General features: G+C 37.4%; 3 protein-coding genes across 4 annotated transcripts; 1 reads left to right on the forward strand and 2 right to left on the reverse strand.

The window, feature by feature from the left end:
• Positions 1-338: 338 nt before the first annotated feature.
• Positions 339-7,179, reverse strand: LOC111328904 (ribonuclease Oy). Of its 2 annotated transcripts, XM_088725840.1 has the most exons (10): positions 7,042-7,179; positions 6,841-6,910; positions 4,823-4,898; positions 4,330-4,391; positions 3,530-3,602; positions 2,756-2,823; positions 2,166-2,279; positions 1,950-2,001; positions 1,207-1,278; positions 339-918 (listed from the first exon to the last, which is right to left on the reverse strand). In XM_088725840.1, the coding sequence occupies exons 2-10, from the start codon at positions 6,906-6,908 to the stop codon at positions 769-771; spliced, it is 735 nt and encodes a 244-aa protein (XP_088581966.1). In that variant the 5' UTR covers positions 6,909-6,910; positions 7,042-7,179; the 3' UTR covers positions 339-768. The 2 variants fall into 2 exon arrangements, with proteins under 2 accessions (XP_088581966.1, XP_088581967.1); XM_088725841.1 differs by lacking the exons at positions 4,330-4,391; positions 4,823-4,898; positions 6,841-6,910; positions 7,042-7,179 and adding an exon at positions 4,105-4,310.
• A 2-nt stretch (positions 7,180-7,181) lies between these two features.
• LOC111328739 (centriolar and ciliogenesis-associated protein HYLS1) lies at positions 7,182-12,296 on the forward strand. Its single transcript, XM_022933264.2, has 9 exons — positions 7,182-7,415; positions 7,679-7,831; positions 8,018-8,121; positions 8,391-8,598; positions 8,693-8,851; positions 9,830-9,893; positions 10,339-10,420; positions 11,510-11,539; positions 12,021-12,296. Exons 1-9 carry the CDS (start codon positions 7,313-7,315, stop codon positions 12,120-12,122), a joined length of 1,005 nt encoding a protein of 334 aa, XP_022788999.2. The 5' UTR covers positions 7,182-7,312; the 3' UTR covers positions 12,123-12,296.
• Positions 12,297-13,020: 724 nt separating this feature from the next.
• LOC111328816 (uncharacterized) lies at positions 13,021-18,620 on the reverse strand. Its single transcript, XM_022933369.2, has 10 exons — positions 18,378-18,620; positions 16,861-16,951; positions 16,259-16,409; positions 15,741-15,792; positions 14,795-14,912; positions 14,267-14,370; positions 14,128-14,175; positions 13,696-13,751; positions 13,310-13,377; positions 13,021-13,214 (listed from the first exon to the last, which is right to left on the reverse strand). The coding sequence occupies exons 1-10, from the start codon at positions 18,471-18,473 to the stop codon at positions 13,096-13,098; spliced, it is 903 nt and encodes a 300-aa protein (XP_022789104.2). The 5' UTR covers positions 18,474-18,620; the 3' UTR covers positions 13,021-13,095.
• Between the last annotated feature and the right edge of the window lie 28 nt (positions 18,621-18,648).

Raw genomic sequence — 18,648 nt, forward strand, 5'->3', positions numbered from 1 at the left:
GCACGGACTAGTCGCAGGGACTTGTCCCCTCGTGTGTGCCGACCTTTACACACTTAGGTTACGTGCTCGCCGATAATCGAGGTTGTTTTGGTTTAAATCTAGTCGTCAATCAAAACTCAACAAGTAGGCTAATGGTTTCATGTTATTTGTTCGCAACCACACTTTTAGGATGACGTAATAACCTTTTACACACTTACGTTACGTGCTCGTGATTTTCTCTCGCGTGATAGTTGATGACAGCGCAGCCAAGAATTATAGCTGTCGGTATTTCTTTCAAGCCTAACTCCAGCTTTAAAACTTCCGTTAGATTTTCCAAGAAGCACAAACTTCAATGCAGCTCCTTTAAGACGAGGTTTTGCTGTAATTTATTTCTTTGTCACTCCACTAAACAAAGTACACTACATGCCAAAAAGGAGGCAGAAATCTTAATCTGTAGCGGTCACATTGTTTATAAGGCTTAGAAAAGGTTTTCCAGACTGTTACAAAAATAACTCGTTTTCTAAACTGTCCATTTTATGTTAGTAATTGTCTCCTAGATTGAAAAAAAAAACTCTGCTTCAAATTGGATTCCATGTATGAAATTAGATATTTAGTCGAGAGGATATTCTCCTGATTTAGCTTAATTCTGGGTGGCGTTTTACAAACTAGTAATTCATATTTATTTGGCTTTTTTTTTTTTATCGTTTCACAAACTTTTTCTTGTATGGACATTTTCAAAACTCGTTCCTTAAGTCCTTAAGCTAAATCTAATCTAACCAACGATGAACGCTAAAACACGCTTTCCAATCCAGCATGGATGATTGGTGGGTACTGCACAGGTTTTGTGTAATCACAGTTCGCGGTGCTGTTCAAACAGTTAATTGGCGTCAAGGTTTTGTCGAAGCACAACTCCACGTAGCTTAACATCTGCTCAGAAGGCTAGAAGGATAAAACACAAAAAAGAAAGGCAGACACATGTTACAGGCTGAAATACACACTGTCTCAGTTCTTTTATAGATCCTGCCTCGTCTATAGACCCTTGGGATCACTTATACATGATAGTTTTCCTTACCATCACTCCCGCTAAGCGCTCTCTGGTTGGTCCCATCATCCCCTGGGCACGCTCGGCGCTTGGCGCTTCCTGCACGGCTGTGAAGCCGCCCTTCTACGAGTTCGCAATGAATCAAACATTTACAATAGATGAAAGATAATGGGTTGTTTTCTTACCTTAACAGGCAAGCAGTAAACTGTGGGGTGAACTTTAAAAACCTTGAACAGGGCACCTTCAATATCTTTCACCTTAGGGAAAAAAGAATACTTAACTACGAAAATTTAGCCACTGTTTTCAAGATGTCTCTTCTCCACTGATATATTTTTTTTTTTTCTGGAATCACAACAACAAAGAAATAGCTTCAGACAGATCTTTAGAGCAAACATGGATCTCCATGCTTTTCGCCTTCAGCTATTTACATATTCCTTTAGTGATTTTTTCCTGCTTCCCAGCGTGGAGTAACATGTCTTGCCTAGACGGCCAAGTGAAAGAAAACGTGTTGGAGATGACTTCTACTAGAAACGGGTAACGGAAAAGGGTAAGAACGTGGAACTGGTGCCAAGTTAAAGGGAAAATGAAGCAGTTGCTGCCAAAGATACCAAAAACAGAAAAACATATTACCGAGGTAAAGCGAGGGAAAAAAGTGACAGGAGTTAAGATAAAGTGTGTGCGGAAACGGGCAAACCTGACTGCCTGCACAAAACACGACAAAACGCAGACTCTCAGTTCAAACTGCGGCCTACTCACTTTCCTCAGATGAGGAAACTCTAATTCATTCTGGGATAGAAGAGCTGAAAAAAGGCCGCCTTGTGGAATGGATCAAGCGAAACCGGATACTTTTAGCGTATTACAGCGCACACTTGAGAAAACACCCAAAGTTATAGATAAACTAAGTGCAATTTCACCTCAATTTCCTTACCTGGTACACTTTGTCACTTGTCGGTGTAATTCTTCCTCCCTGATTTAGAGCTCTGCAGAAAAAAAAAAAGCATAATTTGATTAAAGAGGACAAAAAAAGCAATGACAAAAATGTCAATAAAGCAACCAGCAAGTTTTAAAACAACCAAAAGTACTGTAGCTGGATCAAGTCTATCAAAATAATAATTATTTGCTTTCAGTTGAGCTCACTCCTTACTTGAAAATGTCATACTTGATATTCAGGGACAGGCTGACTTCGAAGTACTTGTGTTCAGAGCTCAAGAATGAAAGACTGGTTGCACACGTACCATGCTTTTCCCATTCATGTTTCCTTAGTAAGAAGCAAGGATTAGAAAGGCTATGAAATAGACCTTCTTCTACACGTGAATAAATAGTTATTCACCAAAGTGGGGGTTAATATCCACCACTTTCAAGACGCTGAAGTGAACAGCTGATTTATAACATGCCACAGAAGAACCAAAACTTAAGTTTATTTCTATCAACATACTGAAAAATGGTCAGAAATTAAACTCTTGAAAAGTGCTTTTGTTTCTTCAATAACAAAAAGGTGAAGAGTAATTGCTTATCATTCTGGGCTGTCTCTGAGGGCTGTAACACCTGTGGTTGAGCTCAGTTGATGTTACTAGTGAGGCTGCCAACTGTTGTCACGTTACACTTTGTCACCTATTACATTGCCAATACAGGTTTTATCTCCATAGTTACCGCAGTTTCAAATCTTAGTGAGTGCCCTGAATCATTTCCGAATTGGCCAGTTTGGGAAAATGAACACAATGCACATACACTCACCAAAATGCAGCATAGTCGTCTGGTGTTGAATAAGATGGCCACTGAAGCACCAACTCTGGTTTCAAATCCTGAAAAGAGATGCAACATACTCTTAGGCTGCCACAACCATCATTTCAAATCAAATCTTTTTAAACATGCAAGCAACTGACAGTTCTATTTGAATCAGTTGCAGGAACCTTTAGAAAGGGTTTGTATCAGGGGAAATGGGTAGGAAATATTTTACACTGCTAACAGTCACGGTTATTATTAAGGGAAAGCAGAGGGTGTAAATGAGATGTAAGTTGGCTGAGGTTTGAAAAACTTATCACCATGACTGGGTTTATAGGCAACACCTTATGCCTCCCGGTTAGCTCAATGGATAGAGCTCTGGACTGTTGGGCAGGAGGTCGAGGGTTTGAGCCCCGGCCGGACCAACACTCAGGGTCTTAAAATAATTGAGAAGAATTTGCTACCTTTCTATAACATCAAGAAATGGTTAGATATTCTAGTCTTCTCGGATAGGGACGAATAAATGGAGGTCCCGTCTCCTGTAGGGTTGGGGTAGGAGACGTTAATTTCCCACACACGAGATTACTGTGTGATGGTTGTCCTCCCATGGGGTGGGATGGGTGGGACTAGGGCGCACTTAATTTGGACCCTAGCTCTGTTGTGCGACCCTCACCGCACTCTGGTGAAAGTGATTAAATAAATAAATAGAAAATGAATACCAAACCAGGAGCACAATGATGTCTGATAAAGCCTGATTAATTAAGAGGCCTTTGAGTCTTGAATTACCTCAATGCTCTCCTCGTCAAAAGGCCAGGACTTGTTACAGTACACAGGTAAATGTTCTGTCCCAACAGTTGGCCTGTAAGGAACAAAAAATGATCTGTCTAATATCAATTCAGCCGGAATTTGAAGCAAGTAATCTTCAGTACTCTGATTGTTTCATGATTCTTGGAGAAAGGTGTCACCATGGTGTGATGGAGGGGAGAATTCTACAAAGAGAAGGGAGAGGGACCTGGAGAAGAGAATCTTTCCCTATCCCAGGAGTAGGGCTTAGGGTAGTCTTAAAATGCCTGTGGCCTCCCCCCCCCCCCACCACCCTCTGTTATCTGAAATGAATTCTTTTTAATTCTACAACACACAAACCCTATTTGATGGCAAAAAAAATGCACCAGTCAGAAGGAGCTATATCTTGTGAAAAGCTGTGCGAAAAATCCTGGCTACACCCTTATTCCCATACCATGCTGTACCCCCTCCTGCACTTTTGACACCCATCACCTTCCTTTACATCATTGTCTTCTTCTCATTTCTCCCCTAATTCCTATCCTCAGAAAGTGTGTCCTTGCAGACCTTTCCTCTCCCACCTTCTGCATCCTCTCCATCTCTTGTCCCCATCCAATTGATTGATAAGATGGTCAAGAAAAAAAAACATTGACAGATCTGCAGACACATGACAATACTTCTGATGATAACAATTGAAAAGATGACGAGAAAAAAGCTTTTGAGATGTTGTATTTTTGTACGCATTTACTATTGTAACTATAATATTCTAATTACGTTTGTCAAAGATTTAAAACATTAATTTGTACCACAAGCCATGGATGGTCCATTTAGAAATTCCTGAAGGCACGCAAGTCTTATTCTTTACATCCTTAAAAAAGGAACAAACAAAAACTCAAGTATACATGTAATCATCATGATAAAATCATGGTTTGACTAAATTCAAACATTATTGGGCGAAGTTTTTAAAAGAAGTTAATTTAAGAGGCCTTTTAAGTAATCTACATAGCAGGCATGTGATGTGGCTAGCAAGTTTTAAATATTCTAATTTATTGGTAATTTTAGTGAGTCAAATAGAGGACAGTCTAGGGAAAAGGTGAAGTGAGAATTACCCAACTGATCCCCACTGGGAAAGGGAGGTAAAAACGTCTTCCCAATCCCTTTCCCCTTAGTAATTTATAATATCAGTTATTTGCCCTGAGCTTTCCTAGATAGTCCATGGGGGGTGAGGAGCTGGACAAGGAGGTAAGGGGGTGGGGTAGGGGTCAATTATGATATAATTTTAACCCTAAGCATTCTAACCTCATAGCATTGTGTCTGTGGCCACCACTGCGTAAAAATGAACAAGTTGAAATCAACATCATCCTCATATTCTGGGCTGTTAATTAGAGTGAAAAGTAAATAAGAAGAAATTGAATGACCTTAGAAAGAATTATTTTAAAATTTTACATCTTAACAATAAGTATCTCGTGGGCACAGAAATATGCTTGCAATGGGTATTTAGCTATTAGAGGGAATGTTTGAAAGTTGGATTTAATCATTTACTTTTAGGGAATATCGCCAATAATCAAAACCATAATGTACAAGTTCTGTTGCCGAGCATTTGGCTAAGTTAACTGTTGTTTTACAATGTAATAATCAATGGCTGGTTTATTTCTTGAATCTTGCCATAGCTTTGATTAAATGGTAACAAGACTCAGACCACTGCTTCACATCCATCTGACTTTGTTAATCACCCAAGGCATATGATTACAGACCAAATTGAACTCCACTCAGTCCTATTACCATAACATATTCCCCAGCTCTAGCTGAATTATACTTAGTCATGTGACCCATTTGGACCAATGATAAACATGCAAAAACTATTTAATGAATAATAACACTCTAAATACATCCAACTAAATTTAAACTCTGCACAAACTCTAATGCTCTGGTCTAACATTTTCATTCAAAATTTTTGTCCAACGTCATGCTAGGAGAGCATGTTTGGCTCTTTTGGCTGCTACTGTTCACCTTGCATTTAAATGGTCCCACGATTGATCCAGATCAAACAATTGAACCCTTTCACTCCCATGAGCGATCAAGACAGAATTTCTCCTTACAATATCAGTACAATATCCAGTAGACAAGTGATGAGAATAAAGAAAAATACCAATTAGGGGATTATTGGTTGATCCAATACCAATTCTCCAAAGTAACCTCGAAAGAATTAATAGCAGACAGTAAGGAGAATTATGAGTGAGATCTTGGAAGTGAAAGGTTAATCTAACATTTGCTACAAAAGCAAATGTCTGATTGTTTAGCTGCTTAACCCTAAACACCCTCACATCAGTTTGTATATTCTCCAAACTGCTTCTGATGCATTTCCTATGGTAATGACAAGGAGAATTTGTTTGACAATCACGAACTTCTTGGAATTGTGATCAATTTCCTCATTCTCGTAACCTTTATAATTTTAAATTCAGTTGTGATGTTACCAAAAGGACGTAAAGACAGCAGAGTGACAATAACTCTCAAAAAAGAAACAACAACTTTGAGTTTAAATTTACAAGACATGTTTCGACATTCTCATGTCATCTTCAGTTGCAAATGAGCATTTAACTGTTGTACATTTGAATTTAAATTAAGGTACGTTACAAACTACGTGTCAGGGCTTACGTTACATTTGAATGTTAAAAACGCGAAAGATGTTTTTGATTTAATCATCGATCAAGCGCGAGCTATATACATCTTTCGCGTTTTTAACATTCAAATGTAACGTTAACCCTGACACGTAGTTTGTAACGTACCTTAATTTAAATTCAAATGTACAACAGTTAAATGCTCATTTGCAACTGAAGATGACATGAGAATGTCGAAACATGTCTTGTAAATTTAAACTCAAAGTTGTTGTTTCTTTTTTGAGAGCTGTGATGTTCTGAGGAGAAATTAGATTTCAGTCAGTCCTCTATTACTTTAAGAATTATAATGTATATAACAGGTACTTGAACGCAAGAGTGGGAGAAAGAAAAGTGAGGAATAAAAGGGAAAAAAAGCCAGGAATGACTAGTAAAGATGGAAGAAGAATTTTTATAACTTCCACATTAATTTAAATATCATGTTTACCTCCGGTTAACTGCCGCGGTGAACTACAGATTACGTTTCATCTTTGTGAGATCGAAATTGCACCTCGTTACGCTCAAAGGTCAAACAGCAGGTTGCTTTGCCAGTGGCCAAAGCACATTTAAAATTTTCCAATTAACAAACAATTATTGGTAAGCTTTTATTTACGGGCCCCGGGGTGATGTCAAAAGCTGTGGATATAAATAAGGAAAGCCTACCTGAATGTAAAGGGATCCACCTTCACCAAACCGAGAAAAACTAGAATCAAAGGCAAGACGGGACGCATATCTGCAAAAGACAACCAAGCGTAGATTAATTATGGACAATTTGCAACGACTATAACGCCCGTTACAAACTTAGATACGATACATGTGCACAAGTTGAAGACAAAGTCAGCCGACGAATAAAAGATTTCTCACCTTCCAGAGACCGAATAAAGCAGACTGAAGTGAAGTTAAAGATGATTCTGTCAGTGTGATATTTGACTCCCTCACGTGAGCGATCCAGCAAAAAAAAAATGTCGAAAAAAATAGCACAATTTCCTCATGGAATATTTTGTTTACGAGTGACGACAATATGTAACCACGTGTTCAACTGTAAGGAAAGCCTGGGCACTAATGTACCGTTGTAGTTCATTTCAAGTCACAGCGAGGTTTTGCCAAAACGAAGTTTTGCTTATCTGCAAACATAATGGCACAAAACTTCGATTTTACAGAAGAGGAGATCAGGAGAAAACTAGAAGAACTCGGATATTCTCATATACCTCGAGACAAGCTGAAACAATTTCAAAGAGGTTCGTGTTAGATGAATAATCTTACAATTTTAGAGAAATTGTTCGAATGATGATGATTCTTTGATCATACAGCTTAGTTCATTTCTGACTCTGATAAATTTCTCTTCATAAATCATTGAGATTGTTTATTGGGAGTAATATGTCGTATTTTAAATAAAATTACATCTTGAAAAGCGTTTAGTTTGCGAAAGTGATCGAGGTCCTTCGATCGATGCAGTCACACTTGATGTTGAATTTAAATCTCGTCATCCTTTTGTACGTAGACTTAAAAGAGCTTATTGAATCAGAGAGATCAACATCCGAAGAAAGTGGTCTTCTTCGAAGCGAAGAATCCCCATCTGTTAGTGACAGTTACTACACTGACAGTTACTTAGAAAGAAGTAAAGATACAGAAATTTCTTCATCTCTACATGATGGTAAGCACAGATCAATTTTAGATGTAGATTTTACGAAGTATACAACCCAGGAAATAATTTCTATCAGTAAGTCTGCACTATTATTTCAAAATATTAACATAAAAAATCCCTACTCCAAAAGACATTGCCATAAAATCTATTCAACTGCTGTTCATCTTCTTGATCTCTGTTTAATCTCCTTGTTAGCTTTAGACAGCAGTACAGAACCTCACCGATTTGTTAATAGGCACAGATCCCCTTTGGAAGACTCAGTTTTCCCCAGACCAAAGTCAGCTCCAAGTTTGGCCAAGGTATTTTTATCAGAGTGGCATGAATACATTTGTCAGATAACTTAATTATTTATTTATTATTTATTTTATGATGCTCTCAATCAGATAATTATGATAATATTTATAGAGAGAGCTATTTGGCAAAAATATTTCCTCATCAACATCATCATTATTATCATCAGCACCTGAGGGAATACACAAAGAGCAGTATGGATAATTTGCATACTGATGTTAGGGTCTAAAGAGTTGTTAAATATGACTGAAAAAGAAACTTTTAATTGAATTACTAGTCAAAGATAAATCATCAACCTTATGGCAAAGAAAATGTTCGTCACCATCCAGTGAAGGCACCAACAAGAGGAGAATCTACCTCCACTGCCGAGAGCTCCCCCCAAGAACAATCCAGACCCAGCAGTAGAAACATTAAGAGGAAAGTTTTGAGACGAAAGGATGGTGAACCAAGAGTCTTTGATGAATCTTTTACTACAAATGATTCTAGTAGGTTTGACAGATCATTATAAAAAGTCTTCCAAATTTTTGCATGTTGTCTTATAAATGTTTGTTTTGAAAAAGTTTATTTACTTTTTCCCAGTCACAGACATATCTGATTTAGAAGAGAGACTAAGAGACCTTCCCTTGAACAATGGTGACGTAGATGTTGCAGATGTTATCAGTATTGATAGTGAAGGATCAGAAGAACCCAACAACTTCAGACCATGGGAAAATTATGCTGAAAGAGGATTACCTTCCTGTAAGAATCACTGATATCTCCTTCACAGGCAAAAATTTAAACTACTTGTGTATGGTTGATTTTTTTTTTTTTCATGGGGGTGGGGGGGAGATGAGGGAATTTTGTGGGATGGGGAGAATCTATTAGCATTGTTCTTCTTCTGAATTCATAAAAAGGCTCTGTTTTGAAAAACATGTTTTGTGCATATTGTTCAATATTTCACACTCAGATAACAAAACTACGTATTTGAGAAGTTGTTCCTTAAAGCTTTTAATTACCAAAATCTCTTGTGAACCTTACTACATGTTATTTAACAAAATGACAACATTTTTTTGCTTTGCAGTCAGAACACTCTTCCTATTAACTTAAAGATCCTCCATTTATCTTCTTCGGTGAAGAGAAATAATCAATATTGTTGAGCTTAATATGTGTTTTTATTACACGACTCGGGCAGTCAGAGGGCCAATAACTAAAATCAACCAATCAAAATGCTCTATTGCTGGTCAATATTCTCTCAGTATTGGACCGGGCACTGTCCCGAATGGTCCCGAATGATACCGCACTTGTGACCCTTTGAACTTCAGTCGTATAATAAATCTCTTATTAACGAAGCTTGCCCAGAACCGTACTGGAAGAATATCAGCCCTCGGTCTTTTTTGTACAAACCTTGCTGCACTCGGTCCGTACTGTCAAGATCTCGAGCTGATATTTTCCCAGTACGGCCCTCGCGCTTGGTTAATAAGATATATATCTTCAAAAGTAGGCTGGTGATCACATTACTAGTAAGAGAATGTTGGGTTTATAGCATAAATGACAGGCTCAGAAGACTACATTAATATTGCATGTTTCCATCAACCTTTTGAAAGTCACTACAAAATGTACTTGAAGGAGTCATGCACAACCAAAAGTAATCAGATAATTATAACTGAAACTCAGAGTTCTCAGTGAGTTGTCCCTATTTAAGCTCAAAACCCACTAGGTTTCTGACCTCTTTTGCAGTTATCAGGCCATCCAATCGTCACCCTCACACACGGCAGTTAAAGAAGTCAGATCCTGTCTCAAGGTTTGAAAATTTTCCATTTCATTCAAAAGTCCATTTTACAGTTGCTTGTTTGGTTGCCAAGCCTTTGAACAGGAGTGAGGCTAAGGGTCAGTCACAGCCCGTTATCATGCTAACTAGATACTGGTCTCTATCATAACAAGGTCACCTTCAGCCTCACTCTGAATCAAAGGCTTGGCAACCAAGTACACAACTGAAAAATGTCCTATTAGAGACTAGATGGTTTACCAAAATAGAAAGCTTTTAAATTCACTCACATGTTGACTCCTAAGATTCGGCCTTATTGTTGTTTTTGTTGTTGTTGTTCTTGTAGTAACTGTTGTTGGATGGTTTGTATGGTTTTTTGGTAAACTGCTGTATATATTGTGATGTATGCTACTTTATGGTGATGTAATTATAAATTTTCTTCTGTTTTTTTTGTTTTGTTTTGTCTTTTTTTTTAAAACAGATATCACCAATTTAGGTATGAATGGCAAGCAAACAAAGCCCCAGGAGAGAAGAGTCACAAAAATCTGCGATGGAATGTCAGGGTAACTTTAATATTCAATAAATTCATTTTTTTAAAAATAGTAGGACTGTTAATAAACCACCCCATGTGGTTACACCCTTGCTAAATACTCTACAATCAGATGTGATTGAGGGATATTCTGTATGCAGTGTCTTTCATTAACCATGATTCCCATAAGTGACCAAGACAGAATTTCTCCTTACAATATCAATACAATATCAAGCAGACAAATGGTGAGAATAAAGAAAAATATCAGTTTAGGATTAAAAGTTGATACAACACCAAATTCTCTTAACTAACATCATAAGAATTGCATGGCAGACAGTAAGAAGAATTCTTAATGAGATCATGAGAGTGAAGCTGTAAAGTAGAATGTAAAAAAAAAGAACTGTTCAAGTCAGAACAATGTGCAGATAACCACTATGATAATAATAACAGTAATAGAACTGAAGAGTAGCTTCCGTAAGTGACTACGTTTGAGATGGCAATTGGCCGTTGGTGGTGTGCTTGCCTGTCCTGAACTGTGATGCAATAGGCCTTTTGCAGCTGGGGTCACGTGATCAATTTTAGATATATATTATGGGATACAACTTGAAGAATACCAGAGATGAAAAGAGCATATTGAAAATACCAAAACGGCCAGGTTTGGGACCCGAGAATTACAGAGCACTGTTTTTACAGCGGTTTGAACTTTTGGAAAATTTAGAAGATTTGTATGGAAAATATTGCTGGAGAGCAAGGCCTTGCTCTCCAGCAACTTTTTCCATATAAACCTTCTTATTTATTAAAAAATTCAGAGTGTCATCAAATCTCATTTTTGAATAATGGAGGCCTCAAATTGGCCAGTTTGTTATTTTCAAAATGCTTTTTCCTTTTCTGAATGCGGCTAAGTTATAGCCCATAATTTCATGAAAAGTAGGTTATGTGATGGCTTAGCTGCAAAAGGCCTATTAGCTGTAAATTCAATAGATAATCCTTAATGGAAATATTTGAGATATTCAGGCTTTCCTAAGTTTGATGAATTGCACTTAAATCTAATTGCCAGAAAGCCCATAAGGATACCTAGGTCTCTCCTGGTTTGCTAATTGTTTATTAAAATTCTTTCATCAAGGGCAAGATGTTGCAATGTGATGTGTTTGAGGTGAGCTAAAATAAATACATCCTGATCAATAAAATTCTGGTAACATTGATTGCAAGAAAGTTGCTATGAAGTGATTAAGAAATATCACGAACCTCTTTGGGTGCTAAAATCAGAATTTGGGGATTCGAAGGTTTACAAGACTTAAGTGAATAGATAAATTTATTTGAGTCAATTTAGGCTTTGATAAGTAGAAAACATTGTTTAAGGTTCAGGGACAGCTTTCAATGTATCAGATAACGAGCCAGGACTCTCAGAGAGAAACTAATGGTGAAAAAGCACCATAGATTGCAAAACCTTTGAAGATAATAATTTGGCAAGATTGTACCTTTTACAACAGGCTTAAACAAACCAAGTATAAAATTTGCTCTGACAAAGGGCTAACGCTCGAAATGTCAGCTTTTATGATCGTAATGGTGGCCAATTTACCATTTCAACTTTGTTGATATATTCAAGTATAAAATTGTTTCCTTATTATTTTCAGAAACCACAACGCAATTTTGTTCCCAATAACTACGTTGTGCCAACAGAGAAGAAGAGACAAGCTTTAAGATGGGAAGTCAGATCTAGTCTTGCAAGAGTGTGATGTGATCTGCTGCATTCTATAAAATTCTTTTAATTTGTTAAGAAATAACATGGACAACTACTGGACGATTGGAATCATGAATAATTTTTTGCACTCATTCACTTATGAAAGGTGATTTACTAGCAGATGTTCACATGCACATCAAGGGTTTGTAATAAATAACTTTATTTGAAACCAAGTTGTTATTGTTGTCTATGTTAGAGACCTGTTTTTCAATAGTTTCTTTTATTATTATCCTTTCAGTCCCTTGATCTTCTCTGGAATTCCCCCAACTGTCAGTCATACCATTCTTGGGACGTCAGTTCAGAGAAGTTGGTACTCAATCATCTGATAATTCCTTTGTTGATATATTTCTTTATTCTCGTCACTTATCCGCTTGACATTATATTGATGTTGTAAAGACAAATTCTGTCTGGGTTACTTGTGAGCGTTGAAGGGTTTACACATACAGTGGAACCTTGATTTAACAAAGTGCCACGGGACTGGGGCAATTGGTTTGTTATATTGAGGTGTTATGGCATACATTCCACAGTAACTTTAGCCAGGCTGAAACTGAGGTATTGTTCGTTATACCAAGGACTTCGTTATGTAGAGATTCATTAAATTGAGGTTCCACTGTACCAGTTAGACTTGCAAGGTACATTCAAATAACTGGTAACCAATATTCAGAAGTTATTTTTGTTGTGTTTTATTACTTCTGCTTCACTGCTAACTTGACTACAAGCTGGGGGGTAAAGTTATTCAGTAACTGAGTCGAAAACTGAAAAAATCGCTCAGCTTATAGGTGAAGAAATACAGTACTTCCAACTCTTTTGAAATCTCTAGATAATAAGAAAGCAAGTGAGACTGAACTTCTCCAATATTTGAACTTATTCCAAGACAAGAAAAATCCAAATGATTTGTCTGAATAGAATTGTTTATTTACTATTAAAATGGAATATTTACAAAGCAGGAGAAAAGCTACAAGAAAAGCTCAGTCAAACTTGTTAACAAGTATCCTATCATCTTCACAAAGGATGTCCTCAAGCAACTCAACAGCTTTCAAGGACATCACAATATTTTTGCGATGTAATATTGTGTACACATCCAGATCTAAAAAGAAAGAACAAGTTCATTGTAAATAGCAGCACAATTCAAGTTGTACCAGAATAACTGTGAGACCAAAGGGATAGTATTTATAAACATACTTTTGGGATGACGCACATCCACAGTTTTCAACCCTTGCGCAGCTTCGGCGATTACCTCATTAGGTGTGCTGTAGAGAGAAGAAAAAATACAGTGTTTATAAATTAAAATTCAGATGTAGTTCATAATGGTGAGCACTTTGTTTTTCTCATTAAACAAAGAACAAAACCACAAAGAAAAAACTCAACTTGTGACTAGAAAACGTTTTCCCAGATTAAGAGGTATTCTTTCAAAGAAGGCAACAAAAGCAGAAGTTCTAGGATAGTTTTTTTCTTTTTTCAATCTCTGTAATGGGGCTTTACAAAAGGGAGCAGTTTCACTTCAATATCACTCAATTTTCGGAAAAAAAAAATGATCATTCAATAATGAAAAGTTTCCAAACACTTACGAATCAACCAGGACTACATTTGTCCAGCCTCTTTTATCCAAGACTGGAATCAAATCCTGTAAATTTACATCAGCAAAGAATTAATACCTTATACCACCAATTGTTCAATGATGGATAGATAAAAGTTAAAATCTACGCGTTAAGTTAATGGGTTAGCATAATCAATACCTTACACCTTTTACTCCCATGAGTGACCAAAATAGACTTTCTCATTACAATATCAAGCAGACACATGAAGAGAATTTAGAAAAACCTTGATTAGGGGATTATAAGTTGATCCAAGAACAAATTCTCAACACTAACATCATAAGAAATGTGTGGATAGTGAAGAGAATTCCTGACTAAGGAGACTTTGGGAGTGACGTGGTTTAATTTGTAACCAGACTTTTTATTTATTAAGTTAAATTTTCTTTTTGATTCTTAGAAACCTACCCTATCATTTTCAATATCCTCAAATGAATCTACAATGTGCAAATGTCCCTGTTAAAATGGAAATAGGCAAAATAGTCAAAAGGTACAATCAGGATTCAATTTGAAATAAAAACCAGGAACAACAAGAAGCAAGCAGTACCTGTGCATATCTGACAGAGAGAGCGGTACGAAGACCCATTCTTCTGACTTTTTTTGGCAATCCATACTTATAGCTCTTTGGCACAGGACCGTGTACTCTACCACCTGAAAGAGGTCAAAAATCCCTTTCATGATCACGACTCTTTCCAAAGGAGAGCTTTCCACAGCTTGTCATAACACCAACATAATCACAATGGCCAGTAAGATTAACAAATGTAAATAGAATGAGAAAGATGGTAGTTTTTGAGCTTGGTAAGGGAATAGAGAAAGATGTTTTTTGTCCTGTCATCCTGAGCGTGGGAAAAGGGAAAACTTCTGAGTCCCCACAAGGAATCGCACCTCAGACCTTTGGATTCTGCGCTCCAATGCTCTACCACTGACCCACAGAGACTATGGTGAGCAAGGCCCATTAGGAAGTTCATTTATGACACACATCCTACATACTGCTAGGATTGGCAATGGTTAAAAAATATTTACATATATCAAAGGAAGATGCAAAGATGTTAAAATTGAGCACAATCATTATCACCTTTTCTCCAATGTGGAGCTCTTATGCTGCCTTGCCGTGCTCTTCCAGTTCCTTTCTGTCTCCAGGGCTTTCTTCCACCACCTCTTCTTTCTGCACGGTTTTTGACTTTTGCAGTACCCTGGAAAATAAGAACCAGAGTACACTTAATATGTAAAATGTTCATTATGAAAAGTCTTTCCTTTATTTTTTTATAAATCTATCAGTTGTCTGCACATGCTCAAGTCTTGTACAATTGCTTGTAAAACAAAACTAAACTATTGAATGATTTACCCATTGAGCTAACCGCCTCCCAGTTAGCTCAATGGATAGAGCACTGGACTGTTGTGTGGGAGGTCGAGGGTTCGAGCCCCGGCTGGACCAACACTCAGGGTCCTAAAATAATTGAGAAGAATTAGCTACCTCTCTATAACATTCAAGAAATGGTTAGATATTCTAGTCTTCTCGGATAGGGACAAATAAATGGAAGTCCTGTCTCCTGCAGGGTTGGGGTAGGAGACGTTAATTTCCCACACACGAGATTACTGTGTGATGGATGTCCTCCCCTGGGGTGGGATGGGTGGGTTGTTTAGGAGTCTCATTACTGGAACATTAGTTCTGTGAGATCCCTCCTGCAAAATCTGGTGAATTTATAAATAAAATATATAAAAAACCGTTTTTTCCGTAATGAGTTATGGTGAAAATAGGACTAATTTGAACTCAACCCTTAAATTTAACGCTTTAAGTCAATTCAATAAGTTACAAGAATCTGGTGCTACATCAGGATAACAACTTCTGCCTGATAAGTTTCAGTATTCTCATAACCTGTTTTCTAGATAGTATGTGGATATTACAGGGAGAAGTTACATATTTATCACTTCAGGGAATTTAAGGGTGAAAAGGCAATATTTCCTCCGCCGACCACTCCTATGTAGACTGTTGAGGTAGGGCAACATTTCTAGCAACTTACAGCTCTGTTTTTTGCTCTCCACCAAACAACAACTCTGTGTAAAATGTCAATCCTAGAAAAGAATAAACAAGGAAAAATCAAATGAGAATTCCACTGCAAAGAATGAATTTGCAGCTAATTTTTCTCCCCCTAAAGAAGCTTGAACAATTATCACTTCTTTGACCAAAGATCTAGTCACTGTGATAATAAAAAAGAACAAGTAGCCTTGTTTGACATTTTCAATATCATCATTTAAAAAAGTAAACTTCAGGACTTAGGCAAGTGGGATTTCCTATTCTCATTGACAAGGAGTCACGAGTTACAAAAGATCTATCCACACCAAACTCCCTTTTGTCAGATGTAATCTTTAAAACTTCTGATAGCTGGAAAAATCACAGATTTAAGTTGGATCAGCAATTTATCCAACACAGGAATTTCCCATTTGTAGCATACTTTGTGGGCAAAAAATAGAAATAACTAAAATACTGAATCATACTTGAAATGTTTGAAGACAGCTGAGTGAAAAACATTAAATATACCTAGGGTTTGCTCCAAAGACAAATTCATTTAACTCCACTAATCCCAGAGGATTCTCAAAAGAGAATGAAGTCACCCAAGCAAGTATCCCTGAGTCGTGGTTTTCATAGTCTCTTGTTGCAATAAACTTGCAAATGCTTGAACTGAAGTCACCTGTACAAACACAAAAAAATCAGCAAAGAGTAAAATTCAGTTCCTCTTTGTTATAACCCAAGGCTACACATTGTAGAAGTTATGAAATCAATGCAAACACAGAAACATGAATTTAAGAAGTGGCAAAGGATGACATACCAATGTAAACATCATGAACATTTGTGTGCATTGTCTAAATAGTTTTGGGTGTCCAGTGTGAGCCAATAGTCCTAACTCATTGTATATAGCCCCCAGGTTTGCTACTGTTTTGTAAGTGGGAGATTTAGCCAATTACAACTGTCACACAATTTCAGAGTCAAACATCTCCTCAAAACATATTTACTTCTACATCAGAAAAAATGTATGGTGAAATTCCACAATGGTCACTCCTGGAGGTGAGAAAGCTAGATCATCTTCCGACATTTAAACTGCAACAAACATGTATGTGTGCATGTATGGAATCCATTCATACCATAGCAAGGTAGGTCTTCTATATCCAATGGCTTTGGCTTTGGTGGAGGTGCAAGAGCTTTGCCACAATGATACCAGCGAGCTGATGGTGACTAGAAAGTATTGTATTCATTTTAAAACTGACACACATAACAGCACAACCTATCTTGAGGCACCTAATATTTACATAGCAATATTCAAAAGGAAAAGAAAATGTTTCATTCTGTTTCCTGAAGAGCATTTTGAAAGTTATGGGCTTCTGATCACAAAGACATACTGTACTTGTAATATTTTCAGTGTTTTCTGTAGATTTTGGTGACTTCTTAACTGTCATCTGCTTTTCTAGAGCAAGGTACCATCATCCTGATTAAATGTTTGAGCATGAAACTTCAACTAGATGACATGGGTAAATTTTACGAGCCCCCTTCCACCATTTTTAGTATTACAGTGTACCTATCATGGGTTTGTCGAGGAATGAAGGGAGCAGGCTACCCACAGGATATCAGGGGTGTGGTCTAGCAGCACCTGGTGGCCCCTGGTGCCTTAGTTTTGTTCTTGGGTGACTCAGGAATCTTAGTTATTTCATAAAAAGCATATGCTGGGCACCCTGGATTTCAGAGTTTCAGAGCACTGGGCTCCCTTTAATTTTTCTTAGAGCATAGTTTTGTATATTGTCTGAGAGGACCCCCTCAGAGGAAAGCTTGAGGGTTGGAAATTTTACCTGGCCACCATTTTGAAAATGCAGGTGAAACTGGAATGAGAGTCATCTGCCATCTTGGAAGAATTTTGACATGTAATGGACATCCAAGGGTGGGGAAATTGACTTTTCAAAACTTGAAAAGGTCAAAATCCTCCAGCAAACCCTTGATAGGTGCATAGAGTGACTATTAGGATTACTCCACTACTTCAATTAGTTGCTGGTCCATCACTGGAAGCTTATCCCTAATTAGTACACACATGTACCGTCTATCACTCAGTCCTTATCAGCTACTTGCATTAACTTAAAAATGGAAAGCAGTCTACATGACATCACCATCAACAATTTTTTGCTTCTTCAATATGTAACAAAAAAATAGATTCCCTGTTGCCATGCATTAATAATCACAGATGACAACAAAATCACAGATGATATCTAACTGTGGCAAGAACAGAAATGTGACTGGTACAAGAGGCACAGCCAGGTGTGTCACTGATGTGTCAATAATATAGAAGAGAAAAAACATTGTTAATGGTGAAGTCGTGTATATGCGTCTTCCCTTCAATAGACCATAAGTAATAACCAATCAAATGTGTGCGTAATTCAGCTGATTTTACAAAATGTACTGAAAACCACTTTGAAATCTTAATTCAGGTCAAAATGCTATCAAATATAACCTGAATTGGTTCTGTCCTCGTGTACCGGTTCACAAGAGCCGATACAAAAGACCAAACAATACACAACAGCTAACCAATGACTCCTAAACAAAGAAAGAACAATGGTAATTCCCTTGTGAACCGGTACACCAGGACAGAACCCCTGAATTTAATTTTTTTACTGACCTGATGCGCTGGTAACATACTTGTCAAGCGAGGTTTGATGAATGAGCGAAGTCCCACGAGTGACTGACACCGTAGTAAACGGCTAGTCAACGCCATTCTGACTACGAGATTAATTCACAGTTTCAAAAAATATCACCCTCAGGTGAACCATTCGGCAAAACATCTACTTCAGCAAATTAAATGACTACACATCCGCCATGGTGGATTTTCTCAAGTCATGTGTTCGGAGATTCTATAACTTGAATTACACGAGTTAGTACTCATAAGCAGG

This window comes from Stylophora pistillata, chromosome 6 (assembly GCF_964205215.1).
Source record: "Stylophora pistillata chromosome 6, jaStyPist1.2, whole genome shotgun sequence".
NCBI lineage: Eukaryota > Metazoa > Cnidaria > Anthozoa > Scleractinia > Pocilloporidae > Stylophora > Stylophora pistillata.

Bases quoted from the DNA above. Each gene is read 5' to 3' on its own strand.
- LOC111328816 (XM_022933369.2), bottom strand. From the start codon at position 18,473: ATGGCGTTGACTAGCCGTTTACTACGGTGTCAGTCACTCGTGGGACTT. The intron at 14,176-14,266 runs GTACTGCTTGCT...CCATTTTAACAG, and splicing joins TCTCTGTCAGATATGCACAG to GGACATTTGCACATTGTAGA. The intron at 13,378-13,695 runs GTAAGTGTTTGG...TTCTCTCTACAG, and splicing joins AATGTAGTCCTGGTTGATTC to CACACCTAATGAGGTAATCG.
- LOC111328739 (XM_022933264.2), top strand. From the start codon at position 7,313: ATGGCACAAAACTTCGATTTTACAGAAGAGGAGATCAGGAGAAAACTA. The intron at 8,122-8,390 runs GTATTTTTATCA...TTGAATTACTAG, and splicing joins CAGCTCCAAGTTTGGCCAAG to TCAAAGATAAATCATCAACC. The intron at 8,599-8,692 runs GTAGGTTTGACA...ACTTTTTCCCAG, and splicing joins TTTTACTACAAATGATTCTA to TCACAGACATATCTGATTTA.
- LOC111328904 (XM_088725840.1), bottom strand. From the start codon at position 6,908: ATGCGTCCCGTCTTGCCTTTGATTCTAGTTTTTCTCGGTTTGGTGAAG. The intron at 3,603-4,329 runs GTACAAATTAAT...TGTTCCTTACAG, and splicing joins TGGACCATCCATGGCTTGTG to GCCAACTGTTGGGACAGAAC. The intron at 1,279-1,949 runs GTAAGGAAATTG...TTTTTCCCTAAG, and splicing joins CAAGTGACAAAGTGTACCAG to GTGAAAGATATTGAAGGTGC.